Source organism: Ranitomeya imitator, chromosome 1 (genome assembly GCF_032444005.1).
Source record: "Ranitomeya imitator isolate aRanImi1 chromosome 1, aRanImi1.pri, whole genome shotgun sequence".
Classification (NCBI taxonomy): Eukaryota; Metazoa; Chordata; class Amphibia; order Anura; family Dendrobatidae; genus Ranitomeya; species Ranitomeya imitator.
In genome coordinates, this window is record NC_091282.1 from 1,176,683,458 (window position 1) to 1,176,699,230 (window position 15,773).

General features: G+C 38.8%; 1 protein-coding gene across 2 annotated transcripts; it reads left to right on the forward strand.

The window, feature by feature from the left end:
• Window positions 1–3,037: 3,037 nt before the first annotated feature.
• FGFBP1 (fibroblast growth factor binding protein 1) lies at window positions 3,038–6,576 on the forward strand. Of its 2 annotated transcripts, none has more exons than XM_069744717.1 (2): window positions 3,038–3,121; window positions 5,600–6,576. In XM_069744717.1, exon 2 carries the CDS (start codon window positions 5,609–5,611, stop codon window positions 6,290–6,292), a length of 684 nt encoding a protein of 227 aa, XP_069600818.1. In that variant the 5' UTR covers window positions 3,038–3,121; window positions 5,600–5,608; the 3' UTR covers window positions 6,293–6,576. The 2 variants fall into 2 exon arrangements, with proteins under 2 accessions (XP_069600818.1, XP_069600817.1); XM_069744716.1 differs by having other exon boundaries at window positions 3,073–3,121; window positions 5,603–6,576.
• The last annotated feature ends 9,197 nt before the right edge of the window (window positions 6,577–15,773 follow it).

A 15,773-nucleotide genomic window follows, 5' to 3' on the forward strand; every position in this document is an offset into this window, starting at 1 on the left:
CCCTCGCAGCAACGCGATCACATCGCGTTGCTGCGGGGGGCTCAGGGAAGCCCGCAGGGAGCCGCCTCCCTGCGCGATGCTTCCCTGCACCGCCGGCACATCGCGATCATGTTTGATCGCGGTGTGCCAGGGGTTAATGTGCCGGGGGCGGTCCGTGACTGCTCTTGGCACATAGTGCCGGATGTCAGCTGCGATAAACAGCTGACACCCGGCCGTGAGCGCTGCCGATCGCATATGACGTACTATCCCGTCGGTGGTCATAGGGGCCCACCTCACCTCGACGGGATAGTACGTCTAATGTCAGAAAGGGGTTAATAGACTTCAACAGTAATCTATAAGAAAAAAACAGCAATACATTTACATGACCAGTCTGTTCCTTTGTTACTGAGACATTAGAGTTTGACTTGATATGTACATGGCTATGGTAGAGCTGAAGCCTCTGTCACTCCAGCTCTATTTCCTTCCCAGCACTGCCTCCTTGACTAACAGAGGAGGCATTGCTGGGCAGGTAATAGAGCTGGAGTGATGGAGGCTTCAGATCTACAACAGCTAATAGCATATCGATTCAAACTATGATTTCTCAGTGCTTAGTATTGCACAGGTGATGGAATTATCAAGGAAATCCTGAAAACATGATCAGTTCGTGGCTCCTGAGGACTGGAGTTGGGGAAACACTGACCTATGAGTGGGTCCGCTGGCACTTTAAAGATATTGTGTTGACATACCGTAAGGAAGTTTTTATTTTCCTGAAGCATTACAAAGATTACAAAGGAAAAACTGGATGACAGCTTCCTTTCAAACTGGCCATCTCACAAAATCTCTGTCCATATAAGCGAGTGGCTGTTGCTCTGACAGACTTGTCCTGCCTCTAGTTTTTATTCTAATTACCAGCTGGTGATCTAATAAAATTAAATAGACTAAAAGGTGATAAAAAAAAAATCCAAAACAAATACTGTATATGTCAACAAAATTATTGGACGTTTATTAATTTTACTTATTTATATACAGCCATCATATACAACAGTGATTTACGGACATCATCACTGTCCCCATTGGGGCTCACAATCCAAAGGTGACGTTTTTTATTTTTCATTGGACGTATGCTTCAAGGGCTCATGCCATTGGCCGTATTACAAATCCATGCTATCAATCAACCAACATTATATACTTTGTGTGGAGAAACTGATTACCATGGAGTCCATGAAAAAATAAATCATGACATGTTTCATTCTGTCCCTTACATATGATAATGTGCATGTAGCTTCCATGCAACACTATAGGGCGGCATGTGTTTGAGCCCTCAGTTGGTCTGAGAGCTCGAATTGGTTGAATGTATACACTGTTATTAGGGTCCGTAAAAGAGTCATGAAAATTTCATGCATAATTACGGTATACTATTTTCTAATTGCAAAAGTGATGATTACAATGAGCATAATATGGGACTTATGCTGCTAGAATATCAAAAACAAAGAAAAGGAAAAAACGGTCCAACATCCCAGGTATTACTGTAACACACAGCTCTGGCAAAAATTAAGAGACCACTGCAAAATGTTCAGTTTGTCTGATGTTTCTCTTTATATGTATATAAATTGTTCTTTTATTCTATAAACTTCTGACAACATGTCTCCGAATTTCCAAGCATTAAATTTAGTATTTTTTTTCTGAAAAGGAGAAATGGTCAAAATTAAAAAAACAAACAAACAAGCAGTGCTTTCAGACCTCAAATAATGCCAAGAAAACAAGTTCATAATCATTTAGAAACAACAATACTAATGTTTTAACTCAGGAAGACTGACCACCCCATAAAAAATCTATGGGGTATTGTCAAGAGGAAGATGAGACACCAGACCCAACAATGCAGACGAGCTGAAGACTGCCATCAAAGCAACCTGGGCTTCCATAACCCCTCAGCAGTGCCACAGGCTGATCGCCTCCATGCCACACCGCATTGATGCAGTAATTGATGCAAATGTAGCCCCGACCAAGTATTGAGAGCATTTACTGAACATACATTTCAGTAGGCCAACATTTCGGATTTTAAAATAATTTTTCAAGCTGGAGTTATAAAGTATTCTAATTTAAAGAGATAATGACTTTTGGGTTTTCATTGGCCGTAAGCCGTAATCATCAACATTGACAGAAATAAACACTTGAAATAGATCACTGTGATTGTAATGACTCTATATAATATAGGAGTTTCACTTTTTGCATTGAAGAAATGAAATAAATTAACTTTTTGATGATATTTTAATTTTGTGAGAAGCACCTGTAGATTGTGTCTGCATTAACATGGATAACAAGTAATGTGCGATCTCTGTTTCCGCGCCCAATTTTTGCATGCGTGCATGTTTTTAATTCTTTTCCTTCTCTCCTTGTATCTGATCTGGTTTAAAGTGTTATATATTACAGTAATACCGGAGATGTTGGATCATTTTTTCCTTTTCTTTGTTCTTACTATTATTAGATTGAATAAAACTTGTATACATCTTTTGATAACATTGTGAGATTGATGACATGAGTGGCCATGAGAACTGTCCAGGGTGAGTGCACATGTAACGGTGAACTCTAGAACTATATCTCGTTACCGAGGGATGAAAATGTAGAAGTATTACAGAATTACACGTGAAATATCCTAAGGCTGAGCGGAATGGGACGCAGAGATTAACTGATTTTATGTTCTCCATAAGTCTGATAAGTAATAAAGTAACACACAAAAAAAAACAAGTCTAAACACATTAGTATAAGACAGAAAGAAGAAAACCAGCTCTCCTACATAGCGAGGATGCCTGCGTTACAGCGAGAGACCCGAAGAGGGCTTATACTAGTATGGAGACATGAAAGGCTTCCTGGCAGTAATTGCAGAGCAGGGTATTTGGCAAAGAACAATGAAACAACAAAAGGAAATGCAGTATTACGGTTGTCAGGTATCATATACTGGCCTATATCCAGAAGGTGTGTCCCCATAAGAGTCTATAGAAACAAATATTGGAAGACTGTGTCGTAATCCTGAGCTTAGGTGTGTCCTCCACACTTTATAAATACCTCTCGTTTACAACTAGAAACACATGTGACACAACAGTGCAAGAGAAGACATCCGAGGAGGAAATCTTCAATCCACAAGGTAGGCGTGATGATGAGATATCTCCTGATAGCATGACATTGTTCTCCACATACCAATAGGCCAACAAAATATTAGCATATAATGGAGAAGAAAAATATAACTTATAGGATTTATTATTATTTAAAGGGTTGAAAAAAGACCAAAAACGTATTGCTGGATGTCCGGATAACTAACCAAGCATTACGGGCCAAGTATGACCCTAAGAGTTGTATTTCTCAATATTGTCCCAACATCAATTGATTTGGACCGCTCATGCAAAATAGGGATGAAAGAAGATTAAGGCCATGTTCAGTATTCGATCAGTATTTTACATCAGTATTTGTAAGCCAAAATCAGGAGTGGGTCAAAAATACGGAAGTGGTGACGTGATTCTATTCTACTTTCCCTCTTAGGGTTCCACTCCTGGGTTTGGCTTCCAAATACTGATGTAAAATGCTGACCAAATACTGAACGTGTGAACGTGGTCTCTACGTGTGTATTCCCCACGAAATAACAATTTTTAAACATATTTTCTTAGATCCCTGTGTTGCTCCTCTGCTATTCCTAGAAATTAAGGAATACGTTGACTGCTGTCTCTACACAGTCCAATGTTGGACCGATTGGGTTGAACTGTGAAGTGTCACACCCTGCAGACCAGAGAGATGCTACCTCTCAGTTGGGTATTATTTTTTATATATGTTTCTAAGAGGAATACTGGAGGAAAAAAATGTCTGAAAATTATTATTTCAGGAGAAATGTACTAAAGGAGATGAGTCAGTAAAGGTAATAGGTCTTTAAGTCCGGAACAGGATTGTGAAGTGAGTCATGTCATTGCGTGATTCCACTTTCCCTTGCTTGAGTCACACTTCAAATAGATGTCAACCAGATTGAATCCTTTCTAAAGTGCAATTCAATGGATTTCGATCCTCATTTATCTTTATTCCATGAGCTCAACAGGCGACACAGTGACATGTTACAATATTAACGCAATGGGTGGACCATTATAAATCAGCATGACCTGCGGAGCCCCGGCTTAAATCTCTATCAGCGACAATTTAACTCACTAGACTTGTCAGGGTAAAATCTTGTTGATTTGAGGCATTGCTGCAGCTTGTAATTTGGCCACCAGTGATTCTCATAATGAAAGGGCAAAAAATAAATATAATAAAATAAGAATGTTCTGGTTAATTTACAATAATAGAAAGTTCAGATCCATGATGACCCCTATAACAATAAATCTTCATAAGGGTCAAGAAGTATTTGTACGACTGAATTCTTTATTAATTATTGCAAATAAAACAAAACACATGCACAATAATTGTAAAAGATGCCTCAAACAAAAACCAGGGGTTCCCAGCTCAAAAATCTTGATCATATCCCCATATGTAATGAAAAAATCTTTGTAAGTAGCATAAATATAGGCACAATTGAAAAATATACTATTTTATACAAAAATTGCAATAAATTAATATGGTATATGGAATTAAATGCCTTATTAGTTCATCATGAGATACACAAAAATACAGCGTTTAGACGTAAGGAAAACATGAATATTCAGCAGAAGCTATAATAAAGAATATTATTTATGATATAATATGACCCCTAGAAGAATGTAATAAAAGACTGCTGTTGATACCTCAATATGACAAGTGGCAATCGTGCAATAAATAATAATACCCTCAATACCTTCAATATATGTATTCATACGTCCTTATTATGTTTATCATTGTTATTATTTACTATGTATCTAGATGGAAAACTATAAATGCAAACATTTGATATATAGGGTAAGCCAAAAGCAAAAAAATGATTTCAATAAATTAACTGAATGGTAAGTATACAGGCAAAACTTGTGAAAGATCAGAGCTGCATCCCCTTCCCCCAGGAAGAAGCGAGGAGAAACGCGCGTCGGGGTGAGGGAATGCAGCTCTGATCTTTCACAAGTTTGGCCAATATAGTTATCATTCAGGTAATTTAGTCAAATCATGTTGTTGCTTCTGGCTCACCCTATATATATATCTAATGACTGCATTTATATTTTTCCATCTAGACACATAGTAAGTAATAACAACTACACAAATGTCAGGGACATATTAATGCATTTATTGAAGGCATTGAGGGCATTGTTGCTTATTGCACTATTGATATTTTTCATATTGATGTATCAACAGTAGCCTTTCGTTAAACGGACACACAGGGATAAAAGCCGGATCAGCAAATTGAAGAAAATGGTCAGCTTTCACATCACATGTGAATAAGAGCCCTTTTCTTCTACACATCAATGACGGTTTCAGATTACAATTTTAACCAAAGTGATCTTTTTCCATATATCATAACCAGTAGTTTGTTTTTTTGTGGAATTTCCCTGTAAGGTCCCATCTGGCATACATAAGAATAATAATCATAATAATCATCTCTGTAATGTTCTTCTGGGCTAACATGAAGCTTTTTTTTTCTGCCATTTATATTAATTATGTCATGTTTTCTATTTTTTATTAGCAGCACATCATGAAGCTGAAAAACTTTGCCCTGCTCATGGTGGCGAGCCTCTTGATTTTCCAGCTTCTCCTGGTGAAAGGAAATAAACAAAAAGAAGGAAAAAAAGACAGACAGAAAGGGGCAGGTAGAGAAGAAAACCAAAAATCCCCCACTCGTAATGGAGAAAAACAGAGAGGAGCCAAAGGAGGAAAAGGCTCACTTCAACTTCATGGAAAATTTGTCAGTAAAGACAAAGCAGAATGTATCTGGTCTGTATCTGGGACTGAGACGGTGGCTGTAAATGTGGAGTGTGCAAAAGGAGAAACAAAAGTATCCTGCGCCTATGGAGGAAACCCTACAGCATGTCCAAACTATGTTGCAAATCAGAAGTCTTACTGGAAGCAAATCACTCGGGCTCTGAGAAAACAGAAGAACCTTTGTCGGGACCACAAAGCTGTCCTTAAGTCAAAGGAATGCAAGAAAGGACCACCAGAGGCACACCTAAGTTACCTCCTGCCTGATGTGCCGGGACCAAGCCATGAACTAGAAGGGTCCAAACCATCAACTAAAGAGGACATTCCTGAACCAGCACAGGACTGTGTGGAGGATGCAGATGTGCTTGAAAAGCAAAGATTAGCTAAGGAGTACTGTGGAAACTCATGGAGCTCACTGTGCTCATTCTTCTTCTCAATGGTTCAAGGCAAAAGTTGTTAAGCAAAAATAATAGTTTTTTTGTTAATATTAATTATTTTTTATTCTCTTTTATTTTTGTTGTTATATAAATGTACTTCTATATTTAAAATTGTAAGTCAAAAATATTTTCCAGATTTCTCTGACATGTCTTTTCTGGATTGTTCACTGGATACCGATTGTACCCAATGAATCAACTATCTAATCTGTGGACTGGTAAAAATTAAAAGAACTGATTCATCACTACAGTACTATATATTATATTTTTTTATGTTTTTTTCTTTTTATAAAATAAAGAATTTTTTTTTTACTATGGTTGGTTAACTTTATCTATATATATAAGAGGCATCATGATTACTCGCTAATCCCGCCCCCTGCACAGTAGCTCCGCCCCCACCACATCATCACACATAATCCTGCCTCCCACCCCATTACCACACACAATCCCGCCCGCCTACCACATTACCACACGAGGCTCCGTCCCCCCACATTACTACATGAGGCTCCGTCCCCACACATTACCACACGAGGCTCCATCCCCACACATTACCACACGAGGCTCCATCCCTACACATTACCACACGAGGCTCCGTCCTCACACATTACCACACGAGGCTCCATCCCCACACATTACCACACGAGGATCCGTCCTCACACATTACCACACGAGGCTCCGTCCCCACACATTACCACACGAGGCTCCGTCCTCACACATTACCACACGAGGCTCCGTCCCCACACATTACCACACGAGGCTCCGTCCCCACACATTACCACACGAGACTCCGTCCCCCACATTACCACACGAGGCTCCGTCCCCACACGAGGCTCCGTCCCCACACAATACCACACATTAATTTACCACCTGCGTAAGCGCTATTGAATGTTGTCATTATTTACTTTAATTTAATCACCAGCAGCGTTCATTAGATAGCAATGAGCGTGCCGAGCGTTAGCTGGCTGGAAACACATAATATGTTATATAGGTATACCACTAGGGGAGTGTAACACTCATTTGTGCATATTCCTAGAGGAGGGACTAGAGGCTGCCATTTCAGCTATCTCATGGATAGTAAGGGGACACAACTTAGATTAGTAAAAGGAACCTTTCTCATAAATGGTTTCAACTTTAGCTGATCTTTCTCTGCAGGTGTAAAAATGTTATCAAGATAATGGAGAACCGGTATGAGATTCCTCTTCTCCCTTACAATAAATAGCAAGAGTGTATGTACCGTAAAGAATCTTAATAGATGTGTTTTATTGGATAGTTTTGCTATTTACTGTTTATTAAAATTTGCAGTTGTTCTGGAGATAACACTTTTCTTCGCAGCTTGTTGCCTAAGAGACCGACCACCGCTGCTACCCAACGATACCTATCAATGAAGATGAAGAATATTGATTTAATTACAGTATAATTTCATTGAATATAAAGATAAAAAAGAAAGCACTGAAACAGTTATCACACACGGACATATATATACTGTATATATATGCACGTTATAAATGGATATTATTAAATTTAGTAAAAATATTAACGGTAATATATGCTCACTTAAATTCATAAATTCCAAAGTGTCCTTGCTTTTACAGCTACAGAAGGTTAAGTAATACATAATACAAAAAATACACAAAATAGTACATACATGAGACAAAAATAATAATAAACTATTAATACATAGTAATAAATATTATTATTTATTAATAATAATACGTAAAATGCAGGAATAGGTCTACTCTTAAGGCCACTTCTTTATGCAATTACCACGATTAATTTATACATGTTATTTTTCAGATATATTATTGAGATTTATTTTTTACTCTATTTGTTATGTTTGCTTCAATTGCCTCTCTGACTTCAATGTGAGAGATAAAACTATTGTAAAAAGTATATATGGTATGTGAAACCAATTTTTAGCTGAATGCCACCTTTACATTTGTAAATAAAAAGTTAACAAAAAGAAAAACTTGTTTCTTTGGTTTTGTTATGTTTTTATGTGTTGTTAACATATTAGTGTCCTGTTTAATGCGGTGTGCATTTAGTACAAATCTGGTACAAACTGAAGGTACTATGTAAGTAATGAAAGTAGCACAAATAACTGGTGAACAGATGTGATACTGTTTTGATTTTCTAAGTTAGAAAACCCTTTTAATCTAAGGAGTTGTCATTTTCCAGAACGAGTCCTATTTTTCAATGGCACCTTTTTTTGCAGCACATATAAGTGATACACACTGTGGACCCGATTCATCATTTCATTTGGGCTTTATTGAAGCCGCCCTGCTTTTTTTGTCTTGTGGCTTTCGCTGATGTTTTTTTTGCACACGGGGTTTTTTGAGTTTGGTGCAAAAAGAAAAATGGTCTTACTATTTTTAACCAATTTTGTGAATATTTTTTTGTTTTAGTGCCAAAAGTCAGAAATCCTTTGCGAAAATGTGGCAAATTGAAAACTCCACCAGTAGACTTATGCAAGGCAGGGACTGGAGTGAGACGAATTAAAAAAAAAAAAAAATGCGACGTTTGGTAAAAATCACGTTTTTTTAATCTGTAAATGCAAAGTTGGAAAGTAAAGTTGTCAAGGAAATATTAAAAAGTTTTCTAAAAGAAAGACAACTTAAAAAGTGGCACAAAACATATTTTCCCCAGAAAGAGTTAATAAAACTGAAAGCCCTGATCCACAGGGCTTCAGTTTTATTAACTCTTCCTGGGGAAAATTGGTTGAAAAAAAGAAATTTCATCATTGTACTGTGCTTTATAAATTTTGCAATATTCATCATCATATATTATCTTTATCCTGCACGTTGCCTCGATTATGGCGACACCAGGGATATTGATCCCGACATCAAAGTGTCATGCCAGAAAACTGGTGTAAAACGCTTTGAAAAGTCACACTTTTTTTTTGCCCAATGAAGAATTGCGAAAACATTTTGCAATTTTGGTGTTTAAAAGCCATTTTTGGGAAGCCCCTCAAAAATGGCCAGAGCGAGGAGCCGAAGCAGGACAGGGCGTCACTAGGTCGGCCCATCAAATTAATCATTGGCAGTGTACATTGGGACAGAAATCTTACTCCTGTCCCTGAGTGGAATACCATTGGTGGCAAGCTTATGCGCCAAATTTAAGTGGCATACACTTTTCAATGAATTTGGCGCATCTTATTCCTGCATGCCACTAATTAACACTGGAGTACGAAATGCCAGTCTTAATTAAGTTTTTGTATTTTATCACTTTTATACAAGAAAAAACAGCTTATCTAAAGCTTTTTTTCAACAACAGAATGTAGAATGAATTGAAGTTTTATAGATATTACTTTGGGGTACATTTGACAGCAATTCTGCCACAATTACATACGGTATGTTGCTCCATTTTAAGACATCGATTTTTTGTTTTTTACTGAGCTGTGTTAGGGCTTGTTTTTTGTGCCATTTTGGGGTACAACTTTTTTATCACTTTTTATTTACTTTTTTTACAAAAGCATTTTATAATGTAAATGCTGTAACAATTTGGTATTAGTTTGCCTTTTTAACATATATTTAATTACTATTTTTTTACTCAAAATTTTAGCACCACTGGGGGATTCTGATGAGCTTGATCATTCTTATACTATGCACTGTAATATTTCTGTATTGCGGCGTATTTATATTAGGCCCGTCAGTATATCATTGATTCTATCAGCTAGCTTATAACATTACTAAGATCACAGCCAATGGGGGTCACTGTTAGGTGTCCAGCTGCTATTGCCGTCCATCAACACAGGGCAAGGGGTGGTGGTGGATAACAGAGGGAGGTTTCTCCCTATGTCTAATCATCTAGATGTTGCACTCACCAGTGCATATCCGCCCCTTCTTGATATGAACAGAGGGTGGACATGCAATACCCGGCTGAAGCCACCATACAGTTGATGGAGTTGTGCAGCTCCGCATCTGATCACTTCTGGCCCCCGATAGCACTGGGAAAAGCTGATTAACAGGAATGCCGGGTGGTGCCCCCTACCAATCAGATATTGATGACCTATCTTAAGGAATAGCTCATCAACAAGTCATCAATGAGTGAAACAGGCTGCCACGAGAGGTGGTGAGTTCCCCTTCAATGGAAGTCTTCAAACAGAGGCTGGACAGACATCTGTCTGAGATGGTTTAGCGAATCCTGTATTGAGCATGGGGTTGGACATGATGACCCTGGAGATCCCTTCCAACGCTACCATTCTATGATAGGCCATCAATGTAAAAATCACTTTTTGACCATTTACATAATTTAATATAGACTGATCATGGTCTGCCTGGAAGCAGTAACCTCTTTATTCAGCATATTGTGATACATGACCATTGAGAACATGAGAGATGGTAAGGGTTTCAAATCATAAACTTAACGGTGGTGGTCCTTAAATAGGCCATGCATGTTAAGATTCTTCCCCTAAACAGTTTAAAGTAATCATGCCGGCACATTTTTGAACATGGAAGTTGTGGCATGGCTGTGAAAAGCTTGTCCTCCAATAAAAATGATACCTGTTATTTAGAAATTTGATGGGCCGGTCATGAAGACTCTACATAGAAGTCATATGCAAATCATAGTTTGTAAGCTTGCGAGCAGGGCCCTCATTCCTCCTGGTATCTGTTTTGAACTGTATTTCTGTTATGCTGTAATGTCTATTGTCTGTGCAAGTCCCCTCTATAATTTGTAAAGCGCTGCGGAATATGTTGGCGCTATATAAATAAAAATTATTATTATTATAATTATTATTAGTGCACTGGTGGGGTGAGAATTGCACTAGGACTTCTTCCGAGGCCACTAACAGGTGCTTGGTGTCCATCCCGCCTGATTTGTATACATCATCCACAAGAAATCTTCGAGACATTGCTGCTTTTGCCAATTTCTGTGGATTGTCTTTCTCTTTCTTGGGAACATCTTTGACTTTCCTAGGTAGTCGAGAAGTGTCACCTATTTCCAACAAGAATGATCTGTAACAGCGACCTCTATTTATTTAGCAGAAGATGGAGACTCCAAGATGACAAGTGTGTAGTCACAATGGCAACTGAGTTTTATGCAGTCCGTAATAAGTGCACTACGATTATTGTGTAGAACATTTTACAATTCTTTGGTGTTGAAATTCGTCAACAGATCTTGTTGTTAGAGAACGAACGGCAAGCAGATATGTTGCAGGGGGACTGAACGGTTGGAATGAGTGTAGTACTTGGATTATCTGAACACATAAATATTGTAACTTGATATACACGCACTTCTCCATGTGTCTTAGTACAACTAAGCACAGAACATTTCTGAGATTACAATCCCTTTATAGAGTTTATTGGCAGAATCAGATTAACAATAAACCTGTTTTACAGCTTTATATTTCTTTTCTTCTACAAAATAAATTTCCTTTTAGTCCAAAACCAAGAATAAGACCAGAGGTATTGTGCACATGACACAGATATGTACGGAAACTCTCGAGGGGTGCTACGTCTCACATATAACTCGTCTTTACAGTTTCTATATCATCAATTTCAAAAGAATAAAATCAATGTATCTGCTGTGTCAGCTTTTAAAGAGGACATGTCACCATATCGAAAGTCCACTTATTGTATTCCCACTGCTCCCTTGAGTATTCCGTTTTGTTGTTTGTTTATTTGCTTTTTAATTCCGCCACACAGTTCCAAAGATATGGGCCTTTTCACCAAGTAAAATATCTCCTGAAAAAATAGTTTAGGAAAACTGCTTGTATACTGTAGATATGAATTCATATGTCTTAGGCTAGGTTATTATTTATACATTGCTCTCTGTTGAACATTACGTCAGGGTTTCTATTGAAATCTCCGAAAAAAACGTATACAGACACAAACCCCTACAATTTCATTCACTTGAGTGAATCCAATGGAGTCAGTGTGAACACTGGCCTCTGTAATGGCAGCAACAAAAATGTGGTTTGCCTGCTGAAGCACCCTGCAACTGCCATGCTCTGAAGTTCAGCCTGAGGATGGGCTTATTTTAATTTAATTTACATAGCATCATTAAAACCACAGGGCTTTACATCATCATCACTGTCCCCATTGGGGCTCACAATATAGATTCCCTATCAGTAGGTCTTTAGAGTGTGGGAGGAAACCGGAGAACGCAGAGGAAATCCACGCAAACACGGAGAGATCATACAAACTCCTTGCAGATGTTGTCCATGGTGGGACTGGAATTGAACCCAGCGCTGCAAGGGCAAGGCTACATTGTTAACCACTGAGACACAGTGCAGCCTATAGACTTCATAGGAGAACCACAATTTTTCTATACAATGTGGATACATACAGCTCTGGCAAAATTAAGAGACCACCACATCAAATCCCTGCCATGGGCAGCCCAATCTCCAGACCTGAACCCCACTGAAAACCTCTGGAATGTAATCAAGAGGATGATGGATAGTCACAAGCCATCATACAAAGAAGAACTGCTTAAACTTTTGTACCAGGAGCAGTGTGAAAGACTGGTGGAAAGAATGCCAAGACGCATGAAAGCTGTGATTAAAAATCATGGTTATTCCACAAAATATTGATTTCTGAACTCTTCCTGAGTTAAAACATTAGTATTGTTATTTCTAAATGATTATGAACTTGTTTTCTTTGCATTATTTGAGGTCTGAAAGCACTGTTTTTTTTTTTTTTTTTTTTAAATTTGACCATTTCTACTTTTCAGAAAAAAAATACAAAATTTATTGCTTGGAAATTCAGAGACATGTTGTCAGAAGTTTCTAGAATAAAAGAACAATTTACATTCTACTCAAAAATAGACCTATAAATAGAGCTGTATAGCTTACTCAATCTATCAAATACAGTTGAAAGCACACTAAAGAGACTAAAAAAAAAAAACAAGTAAAAATTTGAATTTTTTTTTTAAAGTAAAAAACTATAGAAAAATTGTAATCATCCCTCTTTAATAAGCAGTAACCATACTTGGTAATGTCATTTCCAAAAAGTTTGATCCATGAAAATATAAATATATTCAAATTGTATGTTAAACAACAAAAAAGAAGAACTCAAAACTCCAGAATAGCCATATTTTATCTTATTTCCCCCCCCCCAAAAAAAAAAACACAATAAAGAGCGATTAAAATGTCTTATATATCCCAAAATGGTATCATTCTCAACATCAGGTCGCAAAAAATAATTTCCATTGACAAAAGAACAGAGCAAAGTTACAAGATTCCGAATATGGCAAAAAAAAACAACCCAGAATATCTTCTTGAGCAAATGTTTTCGCTGTGAAAAAAACAAAAAAATGGACAAGTGTGGTATTACCAAATCCAGTAATACCTTTACATGGCCAGTCCGTTCCTCTGTTAGGCTAAGTTCACACTTGGGTACCGGGGCTTTGCGGAGGGCTGCGTACTTCCTCTTTTAAGCCTCTCCCACTTCCACACTTCTTCTGTTTAGGTCCGCCTACTTCTGCATGAGTCCTGCGTACCTATCTTTAACATTGGGTACACAGGACATGCGGATGTATGCCGATGCGTTGTTTTGTCGTGCCTACCGACCGCACAGGAACGCAACTTGTTGCATTTTGTGTGGACGGCGGGCGCGTCAAAATGACGCATCCGCATGTCCTGACTACCCAATGTTAAAGATAGGTACGCAGGACGCATGCAGAAGTAGGCGGACCTAAACAGAAGTGTAGAAGTGGGAGGGGCTTAAAAGAGGAAGTACACAGCCCTCCACAAAGCCCCGGTACGCAAGTGTGAACCCGGCCTTAGTGAGAAAAAAAGCATGAGTCTATATGCAAATGAGGCTTAAATGATTTTGGCATGTGGAAGCTCTTCCCAAGCCTCTGTCACTCTGGCTCTATTTCCCACGCCGTGCTGCCTTCTCCTGCTTGACTGACAGCTCCTTTACTATATAACTTCAAGCAAAGGAGCTGCCAATGAAACAGAAGGAACCACCACTGGGTGGGGAAAATAGCTGGAGCAGCAAAGGCTTGAGAAGAGCTTCCAAGCTCCAAAAGCACTTCGGCTTGATTTGCATAATGATTCAAATTCTGATTTCTCATTAAAGAAGGAAAAGACTGGCTTGGTAAAGATATTGCTGGACTTGTCTTTGAAACAGCTACATGGGCATATAATTGAGAAAAAATCGTTTATTTATTTTTTGGGAGGGGGGTGAAGTTCTACTGAGAGATTCAGCTACTTTCACTCCTTTTTGCTTGTACACAATGGCAAACACAAGAGAGCTGTCTAAGCAAATTAAAAAATGCTATTATCACAAAGAACAACCAGTCTAAAGTGTACAAGACTATTGCATCCTGGTTTCAATAGATCGAAATGTACCGTAAGTTTGCTACGCATGAAACCTTCAAGATTGTTGTGGAAAGAGAATAATTTAGAAAAAGAGATTAATGAAACTTACGTTGGTTCGAAATGTGTCAAAGAAACCACATAGAACAATCAAGTCACTTTAGGCTCAGCTGGTGAACTCAAAAAAGGGCCCCATGGCTGAAATCTGTTGGGAAAACCACTTCTTAAAAAAATGTATACAAAGAGCAACTGAATGTCACAAATTGTTATACAGATGAACCACAATCCTTCTGGGAAAATGAACAGATGGAACCAGACTGGAGCTCCTTGTTTATAATGAAAAGTGTACCCTACATATGGGCAGCACGGTGGCTCAGTGGTTAGCACTGCAGCCTTGCAGCGCTGGGGTCCTGGGTTCTAATCCCACCCAGGACAACATCTGCAAAGAGTTTGTATGTTCTCTCCGTGTTTGCGTGGGTTTCCTCCGGGCACTCCGGTTTCCTCCCACATTCCAAACACATACTGATAGGGATTCTAGATTGTGATCCCCATCGGGGACAGTGATGATGTGTAAAGCGCTATATAAAAATAAAGATTATTATTACATACAGTGAAACTTGGTGGAGGATCGATAATTTTGTGGGACTGCCTCTAGGACTGGAAATTTTAAAGAAGTTACAGGAGCACTGAAACCAGAGTATTTTTAGAGCACCTTAGGGCAAAATGTGCTCCCAACTTTAAAGGGAACCTTTAACTTGGTTTGGCCAATACGAGCTTATATACAGCATTCTATAGTGCTGTATATCTTCCCCCAACCCAACCTGTAAGAGAAGAAAAATAACTTTTATTATACTCATCTGTGGGGTGTTTGTCGCTCTTCCTGGTCCGGCGTCTCCCATCTTCTTACGTGTGGATGACGCATCCCTGCATCATCCGCACAGTCTGCTCGGCAATGCACTCCTGTGCAGGCGTACTTATCTGCCCTGTTGAGGGCAGAGCAAAGTACTGCAGTGCGCAGGCGCTGGGAAAGGTCAGAGAGGCCCAGTGCATGCGCACTGCAGGAGCGCGATGCCAAGCAGACTGTGTAGATGATGCAGAGACACATCATCCACATGGACCAAGGAGGACAGCATCGCAAGAAGATGGGAGGCGCCGGAAAAAGAAGAGTGACACCCCCCAGACCGGTCCACCCCGCAGGTGAGTATAATAAAATTTATTTTTCTTCTCTTACAGGTCGGGTTGGGGGC

Bases quoted from the DNA above. Each gene is read 5' to 3' on its own strand.
- FGFBP1 (XM_069744717.1), top strand. From the start codon at position 5,609: ATGAAGCTGAAAAACTTTGCCCTGCTCATGGTGGCGAGCCTCTTGATT.